Source organism: Notothenia rossii (assembly GCF_949606895.1).
Source record: "Notothenia rossii genome assembly, chromosome: 5".
Classification (NCBI taxonomy): domain Eukaryota; kingdom Metazoa; phylum Chordata; class Actinopteri; order Perciformes; family Nototheniidae; genus Notothenia; species Notothenia rossii.
Window position 1 is genome coordinate 18,704,169 of NC_136903.1, and position 22,888 is coordinate 18,727,056.

General features: G+C 40.5%; 1 protein-coding gene across 1 annotated transcript in view; it reads left to right on the top strand.

Annotated features, from left to right (window-relative positions):
• Positions 1-22,888, top strand: part of sema3d (sema domain, immunoglobulin domain (Ig), short basic domain, secreted, (semaphorin) 3D) — a 35,626-nt gene that overhangs the window by 8,785 nt on the left and 3,953 nt on the right. The window contains exons 3-17 of the mRNA XM_079684700.1: positions 2,921-3,081; positions 5,213-5,275; positions 5,366-5,485; positions 5,577-5,670; positions 6,198-6,326; positions 7,939-8,075; positions 11,740-11,854; positions 12,052-12,121; positions 12,196-12,340; positions 12,899-13,121; positions 13,543-13,631; positions 13,893-13,934; positions 14,527-14,684; positions 16,497-16,561; positions 16,759-16,898. Coding sequence (XP_079540826.1) covers positions 2,921-3,081; positions 5,213-5,275; positions 5,366-5,485; positions 5,577-5,670; positions 6,198-6,326; positions 7,939-8,075; positions 11,740-11,854; positions 12,052-12,121; positions 12,196-12,340; positions 12,899-13,121; positions 13,543-13,631; positions 13,893-13,934; positions 14,527-14,684; positions 16,497-16,561; positions 16,759-16,898 — 1,751 coding nt within the window. The remainder of the gene's footprint in view (positions 1-2,920; positions 3,082-5,212; positions 5,276-5,365; positions 5,486-5,576; positions 5,671-6,197; positions 6,327-7,938; positions 8,076-11,739; positions 11,855-12,051; positions 12,122-12,195; positions 12,341-12,898; positions 13,122-13,542; positions 13,632-13,892; positions 13,935-14,526; positions 14,685-16,496; positions 16,562-16,758; positions 16,899-22,888) is intronic.

The following is a 22,888-nucleotide window of genomic DNA, read 5'->3' on the forward strand; positions in this document are numbered from 1 at the left end:
CATATATATGAGAAAACTTTTTTGATACTCTATCAGGGTGTGTCTCTTGGCTTTGACTATGACTAAACGTTGCTGTTCATGCAAGAGGCCTTCTGAGAAAGTAATGGTTTTCTTTTCAGACACCAGATTAACAACTGTAGAGCAATGTCCATTTCTGGCTCTCTGCGTCAGAATGACTGAATCAAAGAAGAAACTAAATCAAAGCAAAATCACCGCCAACCCAATGCACACATCATTCACACATAACTTGTCATCGTCTCATCAGTGTACTCTCTTCAAAAGCAACACCACCCAGCAGTGATCACTCTTCAAACATCACATAACCCCCCCCCCCCCCTCCAGTGAAAGCACAACTCCAATGAGTGGAGGGTGAAACGATCAAAGCAAAAATCATCCCTGATTGAATGAACACCTCCAAAACAACTGCCTTGTTCCCCAAACTTTTGAACTCTCCACTTAAAAAACACAAGTTCAAGTTTCGTTCAGATCATATCGAGGCCTTCTTCCAAATCAAGTCATCTGGTTCAAATACTTTTAATATGCTGCACATTCGGATTAGTGTGATGACTTTGTTCTTTATGTGCGACCAATATTAGTTAATTACGTTGTTGCAATCTGTCATTAGTTTTGTGGTGTGTATAACTCCAGAGCTACATTTTATAAGTCAAACTGAAGAGTATAAGCTCAATTTAAAGGACATTTTCCTCATAGTAAAAAGTTTGACGATATAACGCTGCAGTATTTAACTAATTTCCTTAAAAACCACACATCATAACACATGTCAGTGATTCATGATTCAAGTCATGGTTTCTTTAGTTATATGTTCTTATAAACATTATTGGCTGTGACGTTACTCTGTGTCTTCTGAATCCAGAGACATAACCTCATATACCACATTTGAATAAAGGCAGAACAAAGACAATGATCATGTGAGACATACAGCCTAACCTTAGCTAGCTTAATGCAGAGCACATTAAGAGGTAGGGAAGTCTTATAAATATGACGTGACTCTTCTTCCAGCACATATGGCAGATTTATATTCTGCATCATTGCAGCAAAGTTAACATCTTTTCCACTTCCATGCTCTTATATCAAATTCAACCTTCAGACAAAAGGGAACGTTGCGGATGATTAAGCATTACCTTACTCATCCTTTGTTAGATGGTTTGCTCTTGTACAATAGCAGACATTACATCTAGTTAATCAGCAGAACCTAAACCTGTTGGCAGCAAGCCGACATGGTGATGACTTACTCAAATACATGTGTGGATGAGAGTGCCTCAGAGATCCAGCAGAGGAGCCAATCAACAGCTGTTAGGGGGAAGAGGGCTCTCCGCTCTGAGAGAAGGGGTGGACCACTATAGTAAGCGGCAACAGCTAAGCAGGCTGTTTGAATGGGGTCATAGTGCTATGTGTTTACAGAGCAGATTAGCGTTAGCCAAAGGCTAGCAGGCCTAATCTCTCTGTGAGGTTTAGTCTGCTGGGGGCATGATGTTCAGGGGTGTGAGATATGAGCATGTTGCAGTACTGTGTGTGTTAGCTTGTGTAAAGGAGGAGGTATTAAAGCAAGATTGCGTGGTGTGGAGGGGTCGAAGAAGTTAAAATATTGAAGGTTGGTAACCTCTCCAATCCTTCACACCAAGAGGGTAATCACAATGTCAATCCTTTCAGAGTGACTCCCAAAGGACTCCCCCACACTGAGTCTGTGTTTATTCAAGGCATGTTGCTATACTGATGAAATGAAAAGAGCCTGGTGATAGAATAGATTTACTAAGATCAAGGAGATCAAGGACACAGTACTGGGCTGAGAATGTAGTCAGATATGGAAGCTGTGAATCAAAGCGAAACTGCACCGTATATTTTACATTTTATGTACAGTTTATTTAAAATATACTACTATAAATCATAAAGAAGTTAAAAGCAAGCTACATCATCATCCTATGGTTGAGCACCAGGTATTCCACGTGATCTTATCATGATCTAATCTCACATTGCCCATGACATGTCAGGGTTGAGTGAAGCAGGCAGGACCCAAACACAGATTTCTCAGAAAAACACCTTTATTCCAAGGTCAAATTGAAACAAAACAGAACTCTTCCCCGTGAACACAGCCAAGACACACAAGGAATTAACAATGACAGACAGAAAAACCAGAACTTAAATACACACAAGACTAATCAAAGAAACAAGAGACAAGTGAGGAGGGAGAAGAAAACACAGGGGCAAAAGGTGAACACAATCGGGTAATCAGACAGGAGGGAACACAGACAGAAAGCAACAGGCAAGACAGGGGGTGAATACTTTTCAAAATAAAACAAGAAACCAAAGACAGACAAAGACAAGACCAAACAAAACACAAACAGATTGTGACATGACAGGCCTATGGAACAGCTAAAGTTCATGTTTTCTGAAGATGTTCAGTCATTTGTAAAATAAGGTCCAGTCAGGAAAGATCTGAAAGAGAGACTAATGTTGTTGGACATCAAACATCAATTGAACAGCTGCTGTTCAACTATGATATTTATTCATGGTTTATAAAAAAAATCCCCTGATGAAGATATCTCATAGTGCATGCACCAAAGTACTGTGCTGTTAAATTAGTCTGCTACTGTATCTCTTCTCTATCAGCATGTGTAGCTAAGGTGTTAAACCCCGGAGTATTAGCCATGTTTTAGCTCAAGCCAAGACTTGTCTTCTTTTATGTAAGAGGAAACTCAGTGCTTATATTTGAGACAAGTGAACTGAAAATAATAAGTTAAACTTGACAGCCTAATCCTGCTCAAATAATTTTTACAACATAGTGTAATTCAATGCTAGATGGTGCATGTTTAGATGTGAGCTCCGTGCACACATTGTACTGCAGAGATGTATTAATCTCTTTGTTTGTGTCAATGTCTTTCTTTTACTTGCTCTGGGCCAGAACTGCTGCAAGCCGGCAGTGTATCTGTGTTTTTGGGCCCCTCCGATGGCCTCCACTCCCACTCGCTGCTGCTGGATGAGGAGAGGGGTCGTCTTCTGTTGGGAGCGAGGGATAACATCTACTTGCTCGACCCTGACAATCTGGCCAGAGCCCCAAGAAAGGTAAACCATGTTGTGAATTATACAGAATATGCTAATTTTATATAGAACAACATTAAACATTCCAAGGCCAATAATTAATCTACTGCAATAAATAAACAGCAGATTGTGAGTTTGTAGCTGTCACAGCCATTTGTTATACATGACAGGTTGTTTTGGTATACTCTGAAGTGTTTACAGCTGTTTTAAGAATCGCCAACACCCTCTGACCAGAAAATAGTGGTCTAAGATATTCAACTTTCAATAGGAGATGGAGTATCTGCTCCACACAGAGTCAAATGACCCAGTCCTTAGACATGCAAACGTCCTAATATCCTCTGTCATTTACTGTTAACAGCTCAGTGTTATATAGATCATAAAGACTCCACATGCTTCAGCCCATGACCCTTAAATGAGGCTTGTCATTAATTGGGGTGATTTTCTTTCCCCCATTTGTTGTAAAGCTGAATTGAACCCTGACGTGTATTGTTTTAGAGAAGAGCTCACCTTTCAGTCACCAACAGTCTGAAACTGTCTGTCGGGCGAGGTCAGGGTCACCATGTTGGAGGACACACGCACAAGTATAAACACATTTAAGAACTACGCACACTCACACTTACACAAACACACAAATGCATTTGGACAGATGCCATATGTTAAAGTTTGTAGATGTGAGTGTGTGTTTATGCAGCTGAGGTTGATCCGCAAGTGGGACGACTGTGTGTTTATTTGATTTTATCTGGTTATTTTAACTCTTATTCTTGCTCTCAAAGTGTTGTCTTTTTGTTGCCTCGATGGTTATTGATACTGATGCCAGGGAGATATGCACCGAACGTTTAATTCTCTTTGCCCTCTGGGACCAGCCCTTGACAGTGAATATGATCTAGAAAAGCAATCTTGGTGTTTATCAGTTAATGAAGAGGCATACCTCGAAGAAAGGGACCCTCTGGTACTGAAACACAAACAAATAATCTCTGAGCAAACTTTCCAGGTGTTTCTACCTTGATTTTTAGCAGATAGCTGCTATGTTGTTAACTTTTTACTACAATCTTTAACAATCCACACATGCTGTGGTTAAACTGGGCCAGTGATTACTTCATTTTTGAACTTTAAAACCAGTTTAAGACCTTCGTAGGCTCCACACCGTACTCAGTCGACACATCATGTTGTCACACTGGCTTTCTGTATGAATTCCTCTGCGGCATTGCATTGATATGGAATCATTAGATGTTTTAATATTTATGCAAGCGTATGTTGACCCATGAATATGTTTGGCGATGGCTCTCCTTGGTAGGATTTAGGGGAGGTAACACGCTAAGCACTTAAGCCTGTTATAACACATGTGTGAACAGGATGGGGAACGTTGATTTTATATGTCCATAGCTCTCTCGTACCAGCACATGGAGCTAATTATTGTACAACTGAGTTCAGCTTTTTAATAATCCTCAACTTGTCAAAAAGAGAGGTGAGGAGTGAACATTTTGCAATGCTGATTTTATTTATATAGCACTTTTAATATTACACTGGAAATGTTGCAGGCCAAGGGGGAGTACAATGCAAAATTAAAAATAACAGAAGAGCAACCGATACAAACCCTAAAAGTTCAGAGGGAAACAGAAATATAGAATAATATTATGCCTCTGAAGGGGATTTTGTATTGAATAAAGAACTATAGTGTTTCTCTGTCACTGTAAAGGACTGGCCTCCTCTTGCGTTTAGCTTTTAAGAGCTACTACAAAGGACTATCTGGAGGATTTTGAGCTGCACTTAGGCTCATTTAAGGTTAGGGGGTCATGAGTTTACTCAGGAGAGCCCATTACATTGATCCATGAAATCTTATATTCTACTCTAAAGTGCATAGAGATTAAACATACTAAAACACGAGTATTATGCACTCCCCTTTTAGATGTTATGAGAAGTCTTGTAGCTGCTTTCTGAACCTTCAGCAGGTTGAACTTGTTTATTGTTATTTCATTATTTAAAAAGGTTTTATTGCATTTCATCCTGGTAGAGATGCAATTAATATGTTAATGGCAGTGTGCAAAAAGGCTTAAACACCTAAATTATAGTTACATATACTTGGAAAATAACTGTGTGAGGATTTATTTAGCATTTGAGATGTGAAAATGTTCTTCCTTTTTTTATCTGTCATTAGATTAACTGGCCTGCTCCGAGGGACCGAGTCGAAATGTGCAAACTGGCAGGAAAAAATGCAAATGTGAGCACTTGACTACTTCAAATCATATCATCTCTTCATCATTTTATAATAGCTAATCCTTGCCCTTTTTTCTGTCCCTGCTTGTCGTAGTTGGAGTGTGCTAACTTTGTTAGGGTCCTCCACAGCTACAATCGAACACATGTTTATGGCTGTGGGACAGGCTCCTTCCACCCCACCTGTGCTTTTATTGAAATCACTGGCCGCAGAGAGGTAAAGTAGACATGAGAGAGAGAACCTCAGCAGTAGTTCATTTTGACACAAGGTCAGGATTGGGATTTAATTTAGTGAAGCTTTCTCTTAGGATGGCGTGTTCCAACTGCTGTCGAGTACAGTGGAGTCTGGCAGATTGAAGTGTCCTTTTGATCCCCTGCAGCCGTTCACCTCGGTCCTCACAGGTACCATCACACAACACTCTGACAGGCCTTTTTTGCCTTATCTGTCCCGCACCAGATTTCTTTGGCTTCACGCACCATTAAACCAGGAATAAATGATGTTTCTCCATAAGTCTCTACTCAGCTGTTTGAGTACATTTGCATTTGTCATGTGACTGTTTTCCTGGCACTTTTCTGTAAATTATTTTGCTCAAGAAAGCAAAGCAAGCAGACATTTCCCAGGCAGCAACACAATCACTTGGCAGACACTTGTAAACAGCAGGTACTTTTGAGCCTTATCTCTCCTTCACATGTTTGTTTTTTGAAATGTTTTTGTAGATGAGTTCATCGAGGTAAGTCAATGAAAAATGGAAGGAGCTAACAAGAAATGGAAACTGAAATTTGAATAATTTTCTTCTGGTGGACATGTTTAATTAGATTGTGAGAGGCTACTGCTATTTGACTTTCCTTGTACAATAATCTTCTATATGTGTGGTTTTCTTTTCTGCATATCTAATGGAATGATTGATTGACCTTTGCTTGTAATCCAGATCAGTACCTGTATGCCGGCACATCATCAGACTTCCTGGGCAAAGACACAACGTTCACACGTTCCCTCGGCCCTCCACCTGACCAGCACTACATACGCACTGACATGTCTGAAGAATACTGGATCAATGGTACACACATGCTTGCACATATCCACATTAGCACGCTGAGTGCACTAAAAACTTGTTATTGCTTTTTCTTCAAACTTCCAGCCTCTCCACTGATACAAAGAGCCTCTCTTTGCCCTCAGGGTGGTTATTGACATTCCATTGCGGAGGAAACAGCCCACTTATTCATTTAGCTGGAACTTTTATATGAATGCCATAGCTGAACAGGGACCGCACCTACAGGGAAATTTACAGTGTGCCACAAAATTCACAAGCTTAGTCACACAAGCGCAAAGCCACAAATACATTTACACACACACACGGGGATGCCCAGTCATCACTGATGAAGGAAACTTCTCTCTGTGTTTACAGTCTCCAGTCTCAAGTGTTTTACAGCCACTGATGGGTCGTCGTGTATCAACAGTTGTCACTGGGATCTAAATCCTTACACATGGTCTCCACATTTCACAACCAGGCATTCAGAGATATTTGGAGTAATTACGTCACCCTCTTTCTATAGGTGTTTGAGGACTTCTTGTGTTGGCGCAGGGTAGGCAGAGAGAGAGAGAGAGAACACGTCACCTCTTGCAGTGTTTCTGCCTCTGTTACTTCTTTCCAATGCTGCAGCACTAACAATGACCTTCTGTCGCGTGTGTTAGCAGCGTACATTAAGCAGTTCCAGTCGGAGAATCACCCTCTGGGGTTTGGCTCTGATTCTAGGGGTTGAACTAAAGTGAAGTAATTTCTCTGCAATACTTAAGTCTTTGGACTTGTTCCCGCCTGAGTCATGACAACATGCTGTTGATTGTCTCCTTTCATCACTGCTGCTTTCAACATTATATCTAGTATGCATTGTTTATCCTGTCACACTGTGCAACATCTTAACATGGTTATCACTGATTAATCTAAGCATGTTTGTTTTCTAATGTGGTAACTTGTCATTTACTGTAGCACATTTATTTATAATACATCTAACAACTATAGCTACTAATTATTAGCAGATTAAGATTTGAAACACAAACGTTTAGGATCATTTATAAAATATTATATATTTGTTTGAAAAACACTTCGATGCTCTTTCTTTTTTTGAAAAAATGTGTAAAGCTGTAGTAATCAGTATTTTCAAATGACCATCTCTCATGGTAACCAACTTTGCAGTGTCCCTCGCGATCTTTCACAGAAAGACAGAGCAAGAAGGACAGTTTATGTTGGTCTATCCATTGGGTGCCCAAAAACACAAATACAAAAATAATGCTAAAGTTGTTCTGTGTCTATTTGATGTAAATGGGACAAAATTGTTTGCCGACATGTTCAACTTTTATATGTTTTTTTATGTTCTTTATTTGTTTTCAGTTTGCTTTTACTTACTGCTCTTACTTAAATATCCTGGCATATCACTGCCTTAGCCCATGTATCAAACTGTATGTCAAATTGAATGTACATGCAGCATATGCATAAGCTTACTTCACATCATTACATCATAAATCCAGCTTTCTGTAGGAATAGTGAACGTTTGTAAATAAGTGCTACAGTAGGTGTAGTGTTAATCCCACCTCAAGGCTGCAACTCATGGCAAATCCATTACCTGACTTATTTTAACAATCCCCCCCCCCCTTTTCTTTTCTCCCTTCTTCAGAGGCCAGGTTTATATCAGCTCATCCCATTGCAGACACCTACAATCCAGATGATGATAAAATATACTTCTTCTTCCGCGAGGTTTCGTGGGAAGGCAATGACAAGAGTATCCTGTCTCGAGTGGCTCGTGTGTGCAAGGTGAGATATTACACAAGAGGGAGGAGGACAGTGCATAGGTATACAGAGGCATGGTGGTGAGGATATGACATATGGGGGGACAGGTTGTGGGGAAAGGGGAGGGTTAAAGCCCAAACAAGCATACTTCTACATTACACAGACTATGGGACCCAGTTGGTAATATGAATTAATGAAATGGTGCATGTAAGATAGGTAGGACTATAGAGGAAAATAGCAGGAGGGAGTCATGACTCCTATAGGGATCTGATGGTCTTAGGGTCTTTGTGGCAGCCACTACAGAAGTGTTTTCCGGAGGAGGCCTTCCTGATACATTCTCCTTTTGTAGTCATTCAAAAGAATCTGTCAGGGAGTAAATCATGTTTTAGCCTCTTTGTACCCTGCTGACGGGGCATTCTCAGTTCTGCTGCTTACATTGTCACTGAGATCGATTATTTGCACCATCTCATTGTCATATTTCTTTAACCAAAAGGATTTGCTTGCCTTGTCCATTCAAAGGTTGATAAAGAAAGGCTATTTTGTGTGCTTCCATTACATTACATGAGACTATGTTAATTTGGCAGATGTTTTTTGTCCAATGCAACTTACAGTCAGAGCATTCAGCCTCTACTGGAACAAGAGCTACATGTCATCATTTCAAAATGGCTAGAAATGCAATGCATGCAAAACTTCAAAGTCAAACAGAACCATTTTTTAAATCAAAAATTCTGTTCAGTTGTTAGATGCTGCAAGACATCTGAGAGGCGTATCATGTTTCACTGCCCGTTAAGTTATATTTCTCAGCAGGACAAAACAACTGTTAGCTCGGATGGCATTGCACAGCTAACAGATTCATAAAGGGGACCTTTTGTATACCGTACAGTGTAGCATTAGTCGTTCCAAAAGGGACTAGCCCACACAGCAATTTCCAATTAGCATTCGGAGGCCTATTGCTACATTCTTAGAAAAAAGCTTTCATCGTGTTTATGACTTGGGAGTAAGCTGTAAGGCAGACTGGAAGGACATTCCTCTGGATTACAGTCTTTTTCCTTCTCTTTCAGCTATCTCTCTCTTTCTCTCTCTCGCTCTCGCTCTCTTTATGTTGTTTTTTTCCTTTACTTTCAATAATCAAAGAAGTAAGGGCACTTCACTTCAAGCGCTTTGAAGATTATCATCATTGCAAAACATCCTCATTAAGGGCTTCCATTTTTTTGGAGTGTGTTTTTGTGTGTCGAACCATAACAGCCTTTCCTGTACAACTAAAGCTTCTTAAGGTCCTTCCACACCAAGCCGATTTTTGGCGTCGATACATGTTGGGCCGTCGATGAGTGTCGTGTCGCCCTACTCAGATTGGTGTGTCTTGGTGTGTACTGCACCGTCGTGTCTTCTCGGCCGTGCCGACACCTTCCGCCGCCAATTCGACATGGCCGTCGGCCAAATAAATCACTCTGATTGGCTGTTCAGCTTAGCCAATCAGTGCATGAGAAGCGAAACGGAAGTGAGGGACCCAAACAAACTATTAAGAAGGCAAATCTGTAGAGTGAAAAAAGGTCCACACCAAACTGACACCAAAGAACACCAAAGAACACGTCCCGATGGAACGTCGCCTCACCTCACGTCGCCTCACCTCAAGTCGCCTCACCTCACGTCGCCTCACCTCACGTCGCCTCATGTCGCCTGCGTCTTGGCCATGTTTTGCACTGGAACACACCGCAAAGACTTCAGCCGACGGCCAAGTTGCACGTACGAACTGCGCTGCGTGAGTGGCAATAACTCTCCTTACTAGCAGGCGTCGGTAGTGTGTATTCGTCATTCAAAAGAGGCAACAACCGGAAGGAAGACTGCGTGATATAAATAAAGAACAAATAGCGTGTGTGTTCCATTTTCACTCTACAGCGAGAAGGTCATGGGACTTTCCCGAACCTGTGTCAAGAGCTGGAGTTAAATGAAATCTCAGATTTGCCTTCTTAAAACCTGTTAAACCCCAAGCCTGTTTTTCAGGTTTCGGGCTCGAAAATGACATTCCCAGAACAATGACCATATCTTCCCTTCTAAAAGGGTGAAATTAATAATCTTTTTTCTCAAAGTAATGATAAACCTGTGAGTTGGATGTAGAAAAGTCAGATTCAATATAAATGTTTTTTATTTTAAAGAAAATTCAGATTGAACATGGTAAAAAACTGTAAATTATAGTGTCCGTCCCAAAAATATTTTGTACTTATAGTGAAAACTAACCTTGGATGATGGGTTAGTAGACTAAAAGCTTTAGGAATCCAAAGTACAACATATAATAAGTACCCCGTATCAAGATTGATGCAAAACAAGTGATATTTGACATTTTTAGCAAAAAAAACCCTCTTCTGGGGCCATTTGGGTGGATTTTTCATATCTCTGGCTCCCCCTGCTGGATTTTGACATGTGACATATCTTTCTAACCATCAGAGCCAATGGAATCGAGGGGAACTCCCACATAGTTCTTATTTGGTCATGTGTGTGTATTATACTGCCGCATAGCCAAGACCGGAAGCAGCAGCCACTCTGGTGGCTACCATTAGCAGCTAACTTTTGCTCTGCGATTTTTACATAAAAATGGAATTATGGATTATAAATAATTCCAATTATTGCCCACAAACTTGATCAACCTATGGATTAACCGATTCAGCCGCGTTTTTTCTCGTTTTAATACCATTGAACACGTCTTTCGATCAGATTAACAGCTGCGGTGGGACGATCTCCCTAGAAGCTACGTTTGGTACGTTTTGGTAAAAATGGTTTATATCGTCAGTTAGCTGAGATTATTTCCGTTAATCTGGTATAACACGTTAATAGGTTCTTAAATATTAAGATCCCCTGAGACACAGTGTCCTGAAAAAAAAAACAGGGTCCCCTTGGGGCTTAACAGGTTAATTGTTTGTTTGGGTCCCTCACTTCCGTTTCGCTTCTCATGCACTAATTCGCTAAGCTGAACAGCCAATCAGTGATTTCTTTGCCCGACCACCTCCCGATTCAACAAATCGAATCGGTGGCGGAAGGTATCGGCACGGCCGAAAAGACACGATGGTGCAGTACACACCAATCTGAATAGGGCGACACAACGCTCATCGATGGCCCGACATCTATCGACGCCGAAAATTGGCTCGGTGTGTAATGATCTTAAGTTGGTGAACTATCCACATTTAATGGGCAGGATATTTTAAGTGTTCTACTCCTTAAAAAGACGTGCACTTTAGTTAGCTCATTAAAAGGTCTCTACTTAAACAGCAATTCATATGCTAAGATATCACCTGCATTATCAGTCTGCAGCCTCGCTTTATTTCAATACTTTTCCAACATGCTGTTCCTATCTCGCTTCATGTTTTATTGTCGGCTATTTGTTTTCCTTTCTTTCTCTTCTTTTCCCTTTTCAATTACCCTCGACTGTCTTTATACTAACAAGTAGGTCTCCTTTGTGCTTGTTAAATAAACAGATTCAAACCAGCGGCATGCGGTTTACCTGTTTATTTTCCTTATTAGCGCAGGAAATCAGTCAGGCTGCGTGCCTGTTTGCAAAACCAATAGATTGATTGCAGTTGGTTTGTGGTAAAGTACAAATTGTATATTTATTATTTGTGGTTGTCCGTCTGGTTATTTGACAAAGCTACAATGTGCTGACTATAGTTTTCTTAAAGTGACTGTGGTTGTGTTTCAGAATGATGTGGGTGGGCTGAGGAGTCTGACCAATAAATGGACCACCTTCCTCAAAGCCAGACTTATATGTTCCATCCCTGGACCGGACGGAGTGGACACACACTTTGATGAACTTCGTAAGTGATTGTAGGATTAAATGTGCAAATCTAGGCCACTACAATACGTTTTATCTTTCCAATTGGCCTTCTGAGAGCAGTTAAGAAAGGGACAGCATTTCCAACTCGGCAGTAGGAAAGTGGTAGACTTTTTTTTGTTGTGCAGATAAAGGTAAACAAACAAATATCCTTTATTTTGCTCCCCCTTTTTCCAATAGAGGACATATTTATGCTTCCTACCAGAGATGACAAAAACCCCAAAGTGTATGCAGTGTTCACCACCTCCAGGTAAGTTAAGTATTAATCATACTACCATCAACATCAAAGGCACTTTCTCTTTAACCCGTTTCCTCTTCTCTCAGCTCAATTTTCCGTGGCTCAGCAGTGTGTGTGTACAGCATGGCGGACATAAGAGCTGTGTTTAATGGACCCTACGCCCACAAGGAGGGGCCCGACCACCGATGGGTAGAATACGAGGGAAGGATACCCTATCCCCGTCCTGGAACGGTAGGTTACCCACTAAAGGGAATGACATTAAAGCTGATTTTCTATTCACAAGTTGGAATATAATCCTCTACTGTATGTTTTTGCTAATTAAAGAATAATACACATGGCTTAATTTAAAAGTACTGGATTCAAAGAGTGAAATGTTCATGATGCTGTAGGTTATGCATGCTCACATCTGCGCATGATGTATGACATAACCTTGGCTTTGAAGAGGTTGCTCAACATATTAATCAGACTCTTGTTTTATTTTGTTTACAAAATGTAATCAAGGAAGGGAAAGGGATGTATGGGGAATTCAGTGTATGCTTCAGGTGTGCAGCTGTTTAAGCTTTAAGATATACAGCATGGGGGACCTTGGGTGACAGATGTTCCAGATGTGCTTTGCCTACTGCTGTTCTGCATTTGACCACCAGAGGGAGGCATGCACCATTACATTTTTAGACACAAACCACTGGATGAAGGAAATATGGGAAACATACACAAGAGACACTCAGTGCTTTAAATCATCATATCATTTTGAACATTTTGAATAAGATCAACATTTTGTTTGTCCTTCAGTGTCCCAGCAAGACATATGACCCAAGGATCAAGACCACCAAAGACTTCCCAGATGAGGTGGTCAGTTTCATTCGATTCCACCCTCTCATGCATCAGTCTGTGACTCCTCTGACTGGCCGACCCGTGTTCACACGCGTCCGAGTGGACTACACCCTGACTCAAATCGTGGTGGACAGAGTTTTGGCAGAGGATGGACAATATGAGGTCATGTTTCTAGGAACAGGTGAGAAACCCACCTCTCCTCTGTCTTCACTTGGAGTTCTATTTTTGACCAACAGAGGGCAATAAACCACTATAAATTGTCATCAGCCATTGACACTTTTTTCCTGATGCGATTATGGTCTAGTTGTTAGAAAGATTTATGAACTTAAGGTTGCAGTATTCTTACTATGGTACATTTTTAACAAAGTATTTCTCAAAATAACGTCAGAGGAATGTGGAAATTGTGTCAGTCCCTTAGAGATCAAGAGTAAGAAGAGTATCTCTTAGTGCTTGTTTTATTGTGCTTGTTTTATTGATACAAATACAATATTCATACCTGGCTGGTTCAAGTAATTCACATTTGAATGGAACATTGATTTTGTGTGGTTTGCTTGATTCATCTCAATCACCCCTTTTGCTTCCCTCCTCACTCTCTGTCGTAGATGCCGGCTCAATCCTGAAAGTGGTGAGCATCACTCAGGAGAATTGGTCAACAGAGGAAGTGGTGCTCGAAGAACTCCAAGTTTTCCAGGTTTGTGCACACACACAAATACAGACACAGATACATAGACTTTCATTCACTTCAAGTCTTTGATAAACGATGCCAACTGTTCTCTAGCTTTCCTCCATGGGATAGTGAAACATTAAGCATGCACAGCTAGAAACTGTGCACCACAGATGGATTTTTTCTGAGCTATTTATCCACAGACTCATCTGTTACGCAAAGTACTCCCACAGTGTGTATATATTGAGGTGATAAAGCTGGTGACGTTTATTTGTTTATTTTTTGCAGGTTCCCACTTCTATCCTCAGTATGGAGATGTCTTCTAAACAGGTTCGGCATCATTCTCATAAAACAATTTCACACACTCTTCCAACACTATTTAGTATTTTCAAGTTGTGTGTATTGGTCTGATGTGGCATGAAAAAAATCTGTTATCTCCCCAATTCATAAACTATTCAATTTCACCCTCTCTCTTTAGCCATTTTTCTATAGCTCTCTCTCCCCCCTTGCCTCATTATCTTAGGGTCAGGGGTGTCAGTAGACACTTCAACTCCAATCATTGCTTCCATAAATCTCCAGCAGTGTTCACCCTGTGTGTGTGTCTGTAAGTGCATGCTCTCTGGTGTTTTCAAAATGTTGTTTGGAAGTTCAGCCTAGGAATCTCCATAACTTAAGGCGAGTCAGAGCAGGTCCTTACTGACATTTGTAAGAACATCCTTGAATCTCTGTTGTTTTTTGTTGTTAAGAATTTTAGCTAAATATACATGAGAAGAAAAACCTGTTATGAATGTGTACTGGAAAAGAAAACGGTCATAATTTTCTGCATGTTTTTCTATATCTAACCAAATTAATTTCCTTTCTAAATAATTCATTTCAACTTGTACCTTCCCTAAAGCAAAGTGTGGTGTGTTTTTCATTATAGCAACAGCTTTATGTGGGTTCAAGTGAAGGGCTAGCCCAGGTCTCACTCAGTAGATGTCACCTGTATGGCCAAGCCTGTGCTGAGTGCTGCCTGGCTCGAGACCCCTACTGCGCCTGGGACGGAAACACATGCTCTCAATACGTCCATGCATCCAAGAGGTAAGATACAGTCTTGAAAATTCACAATCGTACAGCATTAACCAACTTGAAAATGTATCTTTATAATTATTTTTTTTGTTAAGAGCCAGTAGATGGATACAGTATTCACAGTAAACATATAGGAATTAAAAATCTGTTACTCTTTGCACACTCAGGACAGGAACAACAATGGTGTGCCTGTTGTTGACTCGTGAACTTTGTAAAAATAATGACAGGCCATACTGTGCTCAAATGTTCTAGGTTATGACCCCAATGCACCCACATCGTTTTTTAGGTGTATTCTGCTTTACATCACTCACCATATAAACAAAGAGAGGTAACGCTGTGTTTATAAAAAAAAACACATTTTATATCAAGGTCTTTCACATATCAAAACCCAAACCCTGTAATCTGCTTTAAACTGACCCTGTGTTGCCCTACTTATCCATGATGTGTGTGTGTGTGTGTGTGTGTGTGTGTGTGTGTGTGTGTGTGTGTGTGTGTGTGTGTGTGTGTGTGTGTGTGTGTGTGTGTGTGTATATTCTTGGACTGTCAGGCAAAGTCCATAGTTCTTGCTAAATATGTTTTCTATTTTGGCTTTTGTCACATATTCAGCATTTTTCCATTCCAAAGGTTATTAGTCCATTTGAGGCATTGGTTTTAGATGCTGTTCCTCAACTGAGTAATGCTACTGTCATTCCATACCTCTACAGTTCACTTCTTGGGTGAAAAAGCACATATGGGTGTTTTACTGCATGTGTGTGTTTTTGTTTGTGTGCTTGCTCTATAGAATATATACCCTACAGTTAGAGGTCACAATGCCATATTATTGGCCAGTGGGGATGCTGTTATGGTTTGTGGAACAGTGGAGTTCCTGCATTTGGTTTCCAGTGCTATTTGAAAGATGATCTCCACAGTGTCAGCGAGTGTAGGCTACAGATGTCCCATCACAGTGCACTGACAGAAGGTGGAGGAGGCAAAATCAATACAAACTGAAGGAGCGGAAGTGAGCGTCATCAAGCCAGAGGCCAAAGAAACATTGTTTGAATGTCATTTTTGTAGGGAATAAATAACTCTGTAGTAGACAGAATGACTTCAGAAGTTGTGGTGTATTTGCCTAAGGTTTTACAGGTGTTAACTGGAGTAAGACACTGAAGGTTAACAGTAATCAGAGGTCACCCTAAATCACATGTAAAGTGGTTCTGAAAAAAACCTTTGCTAAAAGTAATATTCAGGCAACATCTTTACATGTTCATTCATTTTGAGATGTGTAAGAGGTGTTTTTTTTATCTATTTATTTTCTCCAATCCACCTACACCAAGGTTATGTTTCTGGCTCTGTTTTTTTGTTCATCTGTCAGCAGGGTCACTGAATAAACTACCATCCCACAATTCAATGAATTTGGAATAGGTATCATAGGCCAAGGAAAAGCCCATTACACATAAAAAAAAATCCAAATCACAGCGGGTGGGATACAAAAAGTATTTATAACTTTTGTTAGCAATTTGAGATCAGTAAAATTATTTCGGTACTGATAAAATGCAAGTGAACTTTCACTGAAGTTCTTAAAACAAATAATCAGAAACAACTCTCAATGTGTTGTTTGAAAAGTCCAAGCTATACACAATAAATCATCCTCTTTGCCAAGTGCCATTCTATTGTTATGTTTTATATTTTTTAAGGTTCTGTCTCAGTTGAAAAATAACTGAACAATTATTGAATTGATGATTTCTGTGAGAAAATATGGTTGTCGGCACTGTCTCTTACATTTTATCAAAATATGTATTTCCAATCTCTTGTAATCTATTTACACGTTGTGTGTTTGTTTTCCAGGCGAGCCAGAAGACAGGACATCAAGCATGGAGACCCAGCCAGCCAGTGCTGGGACACCAAAGACAGTACGTAGACTTTGTTCTTTTAATAAATGAAGCCTTTATCTGTCTTCTTGAGAAAATCTCTCTGCGAGCTGTAAACACACATCCAGGAAACAGATAAATGAATTACTTAACAAGTCTCCAGAGGATACCTGCGAGACATCTTTCTTTTTAGAACCAGAGAAAAGAGTTTGGATCAATAACAGTCGTGTTTTCTGCAGGTCTTGTTGGGGGACGGGTGGAGGAGAGAGTCCTTTATGGGGTGCAGAGCAACTCCACCTTCCTCGAGTGTATCCCCAAATCTCAACAGGCTCAGATCCGATGGTACATACAGAGACGTGGATCTGAACGCAGAGAAGAGGTCAGAGAGTGCACTAATCGACACACACACACACACACACACACACACACACACACACACACACACACACACACACACACACACACACACACACACACACACCACCATCACAAAAACTATCTCCCTCATTCTTTCCTTTCTTCCCTTCTCTATATTTATAGATTCACTTTGAAGTTTGAAGAGGGACTTTGTTTTCTTACTTTACAGGGGTTACATCTTCTTCATGCCAAGTCTTAAATCTGAGAACATACATTATATTACATACAAAACAGACATTTGTCGCTGCAACAGTAATTACTTTTAAACATCTGAAAACACATTTGATTTTGACAACTTTACTTACTATGAGCCTTAAAGGTCCCATGCAGTGGCGGATTTAGGATTGTAGGAGATCCGGGGCTTAGCCCAGGAGTTGTTGGGGGATGCAGGGGTAAAGTGCTATTTTTTTACAAGTGGGGGGTGGACCAAACATCCTTTCGGGGGGTCGTCGCCTCCTTTAGGGCGGTGCGGGGGCATGCTCCCCCGGGAAGATTTTTTTTTAAATATTGAAGTTAAAAGCATCAATCTGGTGCACTTTGAGAGCAACATTAACCCTACCTTAATAATACCTTAAAGTGGACGAAAGGCACTGGAGAACACTTATTCATTAACCTCCTTTAATGAAGCAAACTAATGCCTTAACTCACTCAAATACAGTCGTTTACTTATTTTGTTGAAACGAATGTGCGTAGAGTTTTAAAGGATAGTCTCACCTTGATTCTGGCGCATTGCTTATGGTTTTATAGATCTATTCTCATCCACCATCTTTGTTTGTGATGTGAAGAGTGTAAGAGTCACGTTTCTGAATCGGACACTCTGAGTGGATGCAGTCACAGCCAATCGGAATCTGATTCAGAGGGTTGCCTGGCAGTTCCGTTGCCTGTCAGTTCCGTTGCTATGGTTCCGTTGTTAAGTGTACTGAAACGAGAGCCGGTATAATTCCAAAACAATATAAAAATTGGAATACGTTATTTTAGTGTCTTAAAGGTAGACTGAGGTATGAAGGGTTAACGTTACATCTTAGGATAATTTTTAGTCATGTTCTGTATACATACTAACATAAGGGTATAATTAGTGTGGTTACTCCATGTTTACTAGCTATAACATTAACATTACATCACTCTTTTTCACTTCTTACTCAGTCAGCCAGAGTGCAGATATCACCATTAGATTCACAAACCTGAAACATCATCCATTTCTTCACTGCTGGTGATGACGTTGTTGTCAGCTGCTGATACTACTGCTGCTGCTTGTGGCGCCTTTTTCAATGAAAATAACTTTATAATATCCATAACTTTATAGGCTATTAGCTTAAAACTCTTCAGGGACTAGCAGAGCCATATGGCGCTGGGCACTAGGAAGGATCACTTCTTCTTCAGGGCAGGGAAGGCTACGCAGTACGCAGGCTACTGTCCCGCAGAGGCTGCCTCTCTGGTGGAATCCGGTACTGCACATTACTCCCGAGACGTTTTTTTTTTTTTTTTTCAAGTGAAACACCCAGGGCTTTTCAGAAAACATCCGAGGCTTGAGCCCAAGTAGCCACCCCCTAGCGCCGCCACTGGTCCCATGTCATGGCCATTTCTACTGATCATATTTCCATTGTTGTGGTCTACTAGAATAGATTTAAATTGTGCAATTTTCCAAAATCACATTGGTTTCTCATGCAGCATCTCTGTATACTATAGTTTGTGTATTCACTCTCTGTCCTAAACGGCTTGTTGGAGCTCCTGCCCCCACCCCTCCCTGTGAACCCAGTGTGCTCTGATTGGTCGGAACGTTGCTAGGCTCGTTGCTAGGCTGCTGCGAGGAGCGGACAGGTTTCCGGGTCGGCGATGCAGCGAGAACAAGCGAAACTCATCCTGAGCACACACAAACACTCACAGCCGAAGTAAAAACAATAAGTGTGGCTTGATATTGAGTAAGAAAAAGGTTTATAACGCTGTGAGCATGGGTCTGCGGAGAGCATTTCTCCGTCATCCCAACTCGTCTATTACCAGCGTTCAGGGAGCTCTATGCAAGTCAATGGGGACTCCCTGTTAGTTAGCCAATCCTGGTGTTTGAGGTGCTCCGCGGATTGGTCCATTTGGGCCAATACGGTCCTTTGTTGTTGATTTGGGTATTCACACGTCAGAGAACCAAGGAACAAAACAATGGAAAATGAGAAATATCCAATGAGGCGTTTTGGGGCAGCATAGACAGGTATTTTCTGTGTTAGAGTTTTACTCGCGGGTTTGTGACTCTGCAGACCGTTTCCATGCATAAAAACCTTCATAACACACAAGGGGACGGGTAATAACCGGAAAGCCTGACATGGGCCCTTTAAACTCTGAAGCAACTGCTTATAGCACAAATCACAATGCTACTGGTCCTGCTTATCTTTGTAAAGATTGTAACAATGCTTGGACAGAGAGAATGCTTTTTACAGCTTACAAGTACTAAATAGTCAGATGGATAACCAAAGCAACATTTGTTGTGGAGTTAGAGGTAATATTGGATCCATTCAGGTTCTCACTAGTTCCTTAAATAAGGTCATTATTGATATTTATGGGTGTCCAGGGCTTTCTGAAATGTTTTGCAGCCCCTCTCTTATCTAGAAAGGTGAGGAATGACTCAAACCAGACCCATCTGTGGGGACGGGGCTTTATCTGTCTCATATGAAAAATGAGGGGAAAGAATACTGAGCATGACATGTAATCTTCATTTCACATACTTTTTTGAAGTAATGATGCTGGAATGCAACTGTGGATCGTAAAAAAAAGTTTCTGTACACTTAAGCTGTTGAAAATACTTTCTACAGCCAAAGCAACCTTAGTTGAAAATGTATATGACGATGTTTGTCTTAGTCATTGTTGGTGATAGAATACATATAATTGTCCTTTTAAGGCCATATTGTGTGTTAATGTCCAGCTCTTGCAAAGTCTTGAATATTAAGAACTGATTTAATTTAATCTGTTAAATACGTTTGCTCTTTTATCTTTGCTAATTGTCATTGCCTGGGACCAAAGTCACTTTTAAAATCCTTGGAGACAGGATGTTGGATAGAGAAGAACACAGGGACAGAGAGTTTAATGTGTTTGTGTTTGAGGTGCTGAAAGGAACTCATTGATGATGACACTTGTCTCCTGAAACAGACAACAGAGAAAAGCTTACTCAGCACCTTGGTGCCACCCCTCACCTATACAAACATACAAACCTTCCTCCTCCCACTGTGAGTGGCCTGTATTCCACTCAACCCACTCTCTCCTCTATCTCCTCACTTCCTGCTAAACTTCTTTACTCCCACGACTGGTCCCATGTCCTCTCTCTCAGGGGGAATGTAAACAAAATGACAGGTGCAAAGGCCACTAAGACCCATGTGTTCTTTAATAGGCCCACACAGCAGAAAACCTGTGTTTTCCTTGGTGTGTGTGTGTGTGTGTGTGTGTGTGTGCGCGTGTGTGCGCGTGTGTGTGTGTGTGTGTGTGTGTGTGTGTGTGTGTGTGTGTGTGTGTGTGTGTGTGTGTGTGTGTTTGCGTTTTTCTTTATGATCTCCTAAAGCAGAAATGCATAACAAAGTGCTCCCTAGGGTTATTCATGTGTTTTTTGGTAATGAACACAATGGGGTGTTTTCTGTGTTTGTGTGTCTAGGCATGCGATGATATTTGACCTATTGTACTCTAGACAAAGTGATGAAGAATTGAATGCAGGAGTTCTTCCTCCCTTAGGATTGTCATGTGATAGACACAGAGCTAAACAAATACAGCAGAATCTGTTGGATCAGCAGCAATTCAGAGTATTTATAAAGGCAACACGTCTAACATATTTGGCTGTGATCATTTACATACATTTTTACGAGACTAAAATTGTAGATATATATTCTCTGCCAATGTAAAGATAGAGACAGCCACCACCTAGACAGGCAGCTCAATACAAATTTTTTGGTTTTTACTTTCTTTCCAAAAAATGATATTAGACTGAACTCTCAGTTATAATATAAACTTGTAAGCAAGTTTGTCATACTTATAAAGGCTGCTTTGGTGCATGAACAATAATGACTGAAAAACAAATAAACCATATGGTTCATTAATACAAAAATAAATTAAAAAGACAGTTCAGCATATGCATGAATAAATAAACAAATGTATTTATTTGGCACAGCAGCAGTGAATATTTAAAATGTTTGTACAGAAAAGCAAAGACCAAAGGAAACTGCAGCACAAATGCTTGAATGTATAAGTAATTATACACTGCTGAAAGATACATTGTTTCTACTAGTACGCTAACAAAAAGGCATTTAATTAACATGTTGGATTACAAACATGGCTTTTAAACTGAATATGCCAATTAGGAAGTGATTTGAGAGAAATATTTGATCAATTCTGACTGTGAGTCTAATACTTCTCGAAGTTTTCTTTCCCAATCTCCTCATTGGCAACATACCTTTAGCTTTAAAAAATAAGTGGTAGTTAGTTTAACTAACTACCATAGCAATGCTGATGACAGAGAAATATTTGATCAATTCTGACTGTGAGTCTAATACTTCTCGAAGTTTTCTTTCCCAATCTCCTCATTGGCAACATACCTTTAGCTTTAAAAAATAAGTGGTAGTTAGTTTAACTAACTACCATAGCAATGCTGATGACAGTCAAAACAAAGTAAAAGAACCACACCGAGCTGGCGGTCAAATAAACACTTTACTTCTGTGTGTGTGTGTGTGTGTGTGTGTGTGTGTGTGTGTGTGTGTGTGTGTGTGTGTGTGTGTGTGTGTGTGTGTGTGTGTGTGTGTGTGTGTGTGTGTGTGTGTGTGTGTGTGTGTGTGTGTGTGTGTGGTGTCTGAATATTAAAACCATGGTGATGTTAAATCAAAACACCCAAAGTTAATCACGTTTGACACATTTTTATGTTAAGATGAATTAACGACACAGGCGTTGGTAGATAATGAATATGATGATGGTGGGATAGAGCTTATCTCTCTCAGCTGGACATGTGCTGTTGAAGCAGGTGATTTCTGCAGTGTCTGGCTCATTCACCCTCACTCCCTGTGGTTTTCATCCCTCTCCGTTTCCATCTGTCCGTCATCCCCTTCCCTCTTCTGTCCCTCAACCTCCTTCATCAGTCGCACCTTAATCTCTCCTCACTTAATTTCAGCCTTCACGCTCCTTCTCCGTCTACTTTGTCTCCTCATACTTTAAGTGACATCTCCGCTATTTCCCACAGTCTTTTCCCTTCTGCGTTTCCCTCCACACTTTCTGCCTCCTGATGGGTTTTGATTAAGGCATCCTCAACCAGCTGCTCACAGCACCTGCAGCACACCACCAACACACACACTATCCCCTCGTAAAAAGTCAGCTATTAAAGATTTGAGCTGGAAAGATTCCTCAAGACTTTCTCACAGCATAATTTTGTTTGTGTGCATCTGTAAGTACCGCTGTGTTTATTCACCTACCAGAGCCAGGAATGCAGGCCCATTAGAAATAAGAAAAAAGCACGAATTATGTAAAATCGTATCCATGGTGTTCATTAGAACCAAGCACAGCATGCCTTAAAGCAGGATAAGTTATTAACCTGACACTTAAGATGTGCTTACATCTTAAACCTTTAAACCACTTACCCACAATCTTGCTTCATTTAACTTATTAAAGCTGTGTTTCATTGGATTACACCACATGCAGGCAGGCTTGGTCACAGTTACGTTCCCTCCTGGAGTAGGGTTACCAAAGGGACAAAAATATAAAATAACCGGGCGAGAGAAAAGAGGAGAGGAAACTGATTTGTGAAGCCACAAGATCGTCCTTTAATTGACAAAAGGAAAAAGAGGCTCACCAGCCAATTTGCAAAGCCAACTTAAAGTGGACCTATCATGCTATATTTGAAACATATATTGTAGGGCCATACCTATATAAAACATGTCTGTGAAGTCTTTTTTCAAATACCAAACAGATGATGCATTTTAGCCATGCCTCATTTAGCTC